The sequence below is a fragment of the Phaethon lepturus genome, unplaced genomic scaffold, assembly GCF_000687285.1.
Source record: "Phaethon lepturus isolate BGI_N335 unplaced genomic scaffold, ASM68728v1 scaffold47748, whole genome shotgun sequence".
Classification (NCBI taxonomy): domain Eukaryota; kingdom Metazoa; phylum Chordata; class Aves; order Phaethontiformes; family Phaethontidae; genus Phaethon; species Phaethon lepturus.
The window spans coordinates 20,097-25,436 of record NW_010556381.1 but is presented as its reverse complement, the minus strand read 5'-3'; the positions used below and the strand labels follow the sequence as shown (position 1 = coordinate 25,436).

General features: G+C 42.1%; 1 protein-coding gene across 1 annotated transcript in view; it reads right to left on the bottom strand.

Annotated features, from left to right (window-relative positions):
• Positions 1-654, bottom strand: part of MGST2 (microsomal glutathione S-transferase 2) — an 11,360-nt gene extending 10,706 nt beyond the window's left edge. Inside the window, exon 1 of the mRNA XM_010292452.1 lies at positions 597-654. Within this exon, the coding sequence (XP_010290754.1) occupies positions 597-654 (58 nt within the window). The remainder of the gene's footprint in view (positions 1-596) is intronic.
• Between the last annotated feature and the right edge of the window lie 4,686 nt (positions 655-5,340).

Genomic DNA, 5,340 nt, shown 5'->3' with positions numbered 1-5,340 from the left:
TTTCCCTAGTCCTTGATTCTCAGCAGCATATCAGGAGGGGATAAAGTAAATACATTTAGATCTTAAAGAAATGTAATGATGAGGACATAATATGGAATATTTCGTGTTTTTCCTGCTTGGTGTAAAGGTTTGCTTTCTTCTGGCATTTCAGATACCTAGTATATATCTCTGTATCAGGAAATAGTTTTTACGGTGCTTTCAGTCCAGCATTGGTATACTTGATGTCACAAATTTACTCTCACTTTTGAGGTTTTTAATTGTATAGGTGCCTAAATAAGAATAGAAACCAAGATACGATGTGGCTTTGGGATAACTTTACAGCTAGTTACAAGCTCTCATAATAATATGATTCCAAAAAGTCAGCACGCAAAACAGAATTGAAATAAAATTAGTTTCTCCCACAGGGAAAAGTATTCTGTCCCACTGAGCTGACTCCCTCTGAGACCACAGAGAGGGTAAACAAAGCTCCGGTGAGAAAAATCTTAGGAGTTCTCAGAAAACAGTTCTCAGAACAGTTTATCATAAAAAAATTTCCAGTACTTCAGAACTGGTGGAAACCTCCCCAAGCCCCAGCCACGCAACCCCACAGATCTTACATTGCTGGAAGGTGGAAAGAAGAGAGACAGCTGCAAGCAAAATGAAATCACCAGCCATATTCCCAGCAGCTTCCGTATGCGAGCAGGATGTGTGTATTGAAGAGAGAGCTTGAGTGAGCAATAAGGAAAAACAACAGGTGGGAGAATTATAGTGCTTTTCAGCATTGCAACAAAGGTGTGCCCTGGAAATAAAACAGCCTAACTTTTTAAAACAAGACTGCAAAATTATGGCCATTTTTCATTCCTGAAAAAGTTCAAATACAGTCAGCCAGCCCTGCCTGCTTCTTGCCTGTGTGAATTCGTAGAAAGAACAAAACCAGCCTTTCCTGCCTCTGTGGATTCAGCTGTTCTTTTATGTCTTAGATTTCAGTTGCAATCTCTTTGGGGGCAAAGACTTTTTGTTCTGTGGTTGTACAGGGTCTAGCGTGGTGAAGTCTGCATCCACCACCACTAGTGCCACTCAAAAGCAGCAGGTGCAGGAGATGCGAGGGGGGAGCGGAGCTTTGTGCTGTCCCTACACTTGATTTACGGGTTTTGCTGAACATGTACAACATAGGCTCTGACGGGTGACGTGACAGCCACTTTACAAGTGGTCAGCATGCAGAAAGGAATCGTTCAGGATAGTTCAAAGGGTAAAACAACTGAGAAAGGAAGAAATAGCTCCCCTCATTTTACTGCCCGGACTATACTTCCTATAGCTTATGCCTAGTCCTAAAACTGGGAGAGATTCTCTCAAGGAATATTTTTTCATCAGCTACCCCTAACTAACAGGAAGCTTGGTGTCGTAAGCTGTTATGATCCCACAAGACCACTGGAACAAAATCAGTGTAATGTTTGCTGTGACTCCAGGATTATCTATCCACGTTGCGTCCAGCTGATGTTAAAACGGGCTATTTCATTTGCTTTAGTCAAATTTGTTAATTTTAAAGGCTAACTTAAAAAGGACTTTAAATTAGTTATTTTACATTGCCAAATTTTAAAAGGTTATTTCTTGGGTATTAATTCAGTATATTGTTCTTTCTAAAGACTGGATGATTAGATGCACTGTAATAACAGTAGTTGGACGTTTGTGCTTACTAACTCTTTAATTGCTGATTTATGCGCTTCAATTGTGGTTCTTGTTGTAGTATGGGTTAGCTTTCTGACCACAGAGTCTCTCTGTGTTTTTAGGGGCCAGCTCAGAAATGTTCAAAGCATTGCCACCCTGCTGATACAGGGAAGTGAAGGAAAACTCTGACAGAGCCGGTCATTCGAAAAGTTAAAACCACAAGGGCTAAACATTTTAAGGCCAGGTGACATTGAAGTTATGGGGTTTTTCCTGACTTTATTCAAAGGGTGTGAATTTCAAAATGGCAATGGGCACACAAAATCCAGCAAAGATTGACTTAAAAGTAGGAAGAAATGCAACTTACGGCAGGGGGTTAAATGCATGGAAATATTATAAATTACATGTCCACTATGGCTGAGCTAGAGTCTGCTTAAAGCTCTGTTAACTTTCCACCAGTAGCAGAGAGTTTGTAGTTGCTTGTAAATTTATAATGCTTTTAGTCATACGTAGTCCATAGACAATGTTATGCTTCCTCCCTGTGTAACCCAGAATAGAAGGTTGTGTCATATAAAAAACAAGGTTGTGTTTACTTATGATTGTGGAAATACACTAGTACCTTGGATGCCCAGAGTTCTATGATGGGTATAAGCCCCAATACAGAAATAGATGCCAGGATCAACCAAGAGATTTGGGGGTTGGACTAGATGACCTTAAAAGGCCCCTTTCAACTAAAAGATTCTATGATCCTATGATCTCTCCAGTTATGTCAGAACATTTTGATGGCTTGTCTGTGGCCGATTTCTCAGCTTGCTCCTGATGAATGTAATTTGATTTTGCATTTCCTTCACTTGCATGTATTTCCTATGTGCCTTTACTCATCTCTGCTCTTGTAAATGCATGTGTCTTCTGCAGCTGCCCAAAGCTATCTCCAAAGAAAGAACAGAGGCTCTGAGCAGTAAAATGTAATGTGAAGTCACAGATACTGGTGGTATCTTACCAGGCTTAGGTCTTTTGTTGGAAACAGTAGTATTTTATTGCGGCACTGTACTTTGTATGTGTGCTCTGCAGGGAAAACAAGTTTCTCTAACCATAATTTACAGCAGTGGAAACTGAGGCTTTGGGTAGGGACGGGACTTGCTAGTTTCACACAGCAGCTGTGTGTCAGAGCAGGGCGTCTGCGTAGCCCCAGGATTTAAGGCAAATTAGTGGTCCTGCCTCTTGCTGACCTGTGTGTCCCTGGCAGACCTTCCCAAAGAGGCTGGCTCTTCCCTCTGTAGAGAAGCTCCTGTTGACCAGCAGTGAAGGCAGCTCCCAGCAGGGCGGCAGAACTGCTGTCATGGGAGAGCAGACGGTTGGGGTAAGTGAGCATTTTAAGTGTGAAACCAGACTGATCAAATAAGCTCTTTTAATGGAGTTAAAAAGCTGCTCAGTTTTCGTCTCTGGAAGAGCTGAAAAGAGCTTTGCAAAGGGCAGCATTCAGTCTGTGCTGGGGTGCAGCTACTTAAAGGTCTGTCACAAGTGGCAGTGCAGCATCTTTTATTTTTAAACACCTTCTGGAACACAGGCTCTGAAGAACAGAGCGGCTCCTCTGGCTGGAAGGGAAAACATACCTGACCTCTCTCATATTTCACTGGAAATGTTTATAGGGTAAATCAAGACTATTACAATGTATGAGGCTAGCTCATGTATCTAAAGCAGTTTAGCTATAGCAGTAACAGTAGTGAGCTCTGCGGTTTATTAATTTAGTCTGCTTTTCAACAATATATTACAAAGAACATGGACCTGTGTGGCACTGGGTCATACTCGGGCTTTAAATTTATCAGAAATATGAAACAGGTGAAAGAGGAAGAAAATATGTTTATTCCTCCAAATGTTTCTACTTCTACCTCCTGAATACCAATTGTAACCCACGCCTGCTGTTGTTTCACATATGCTTTGCATGGGGCCTCAGAGGAAGGATGAACAGTCCATTTTATTAAGTTCATTTTCAGGTCTGGTTGTACAAAGTCCCCTGCTTTGTGACAGTGTTACCAAATGATAAAACAGATCCTCGTTTCTATCCCCATCCTCTGGACACTGGTGGCATGAGATCAGACTATTTTTGATGGTGGTGGCAGAGCAGGTTTTAAAGGATTAAACAGAGTAGTAGCCAGACGTTCAGATTCTTCCTTGTTCTGCACCTTATGCCTTATGTCACCTCCGTCAATATTGGATATTAGTCAGGAAAGAATTGGTTCATGGTGTTCTCATCCGGGTGCACAAAAGATGGATGTGCTTTAACTCCCATCAGTGTTAATGTCAGTTGTGATATGCACATAAATTCCCACATGCCCGTATGCCCACAGGCCTCTTGGATTTCCTTATAGCCTCTGGGTATCATTACATTTTTTTACTTTGGACATTGCAGGAATATATCTGGGATGCAACTATGGATTGCGATAGAGAATAATATGTTTTTACATATGTTTATAAAACATAAACTGTGTAAATCTTGCATAATATCCCATTGTAATCGTAGCAGGTTTTCAAAGTAGCAGCAAAAAGAGGAGTCTAGATTATTACAAGAAGTATCTTCATGTAATTATAGTGTGGGGTGTTTTGTTAAAATGGTACTTTTCTGTCAAAAAACATGAGTTTTTTTCTTAAAATATCTTCACCTGTTCTCAGATCTGAGGAGTTCAGAAGTCAATGGTTTGGGGGAGGTTATATCAGAACCTGTTGGGTAAAATGGTGCACACACAAGCACATCTGCAGTGCTATGTAAAAAAGCTGTGTGTATATGGTGATCAAGCAATACCCGGGGCATGGAACTGGGTAGAGGCTGAATATTCCTCACCTCCCATGTCTCAGATCTCCTCCTAACCTGAATGTTTCTGGAAAAAGTGCCGGATCTCCAGAGAAGAGGTACAGCCTAGCACAAGGAGGGAATTCTGCAAACCCTGCCTCTTCTATTCTATTTTCGGACGAAATGCAATATACAAAGCAATATCCCATTCTTTCCTTTGACTTTCCTTGTGAGGTATTTAATGCGTGCTGCAAAAGCCACCAGCCTGGAGACGGGTTGTGGTGGGCCTTGCAGTCTCACAATGCCTGAGGAGAGAGTTAGGCAAAGTCACATTTCTTTTGTCAGTGCACGTGATTATGCCTGAAGATTTGAAGCAACTCTCCCACATTCTTCACCCTATGGAAATCAGTGTGGCTTATGCTCCGCACCTCACTCACAGGCTAAAGCTGCTGTGGACCACTATGATCATCTTGCCTGACTGCCTGTATAATACAAATTGGCAGCACTTCAGCTATGAATAACAACGCATTAATAAGTGATGGGAACTGGGAGCCAGCGGTGCTTCCAGACGTTAGAATACTTCCTGCATTGCGCAGTCCCGCTGGCTCTGCGTACGGTATCTCCGGCTTGCAGCAGGTAGGCTTGGGAGAACCCAGGGCTGGTCTGCGAGATGCAGATCCTGCATGACTTATGTCTGGATCAAAAGGAGGTTTAAAGATTTTCCTGTTGCTATTGACCAAATGGAAGCAGATCCCCAGGCCAGCGTGACTGCTCTGATATCTGGAATGCAGGGGATTAATGGAGATTCAGCAAGAGATTTGAAGATGTGTTGGTTGTACATCTCTTGTCTCCCTTCACAACACCAAGCAGATTTGTGACAACGTAGCACTTGCTATTTTTTAACTTGCTAA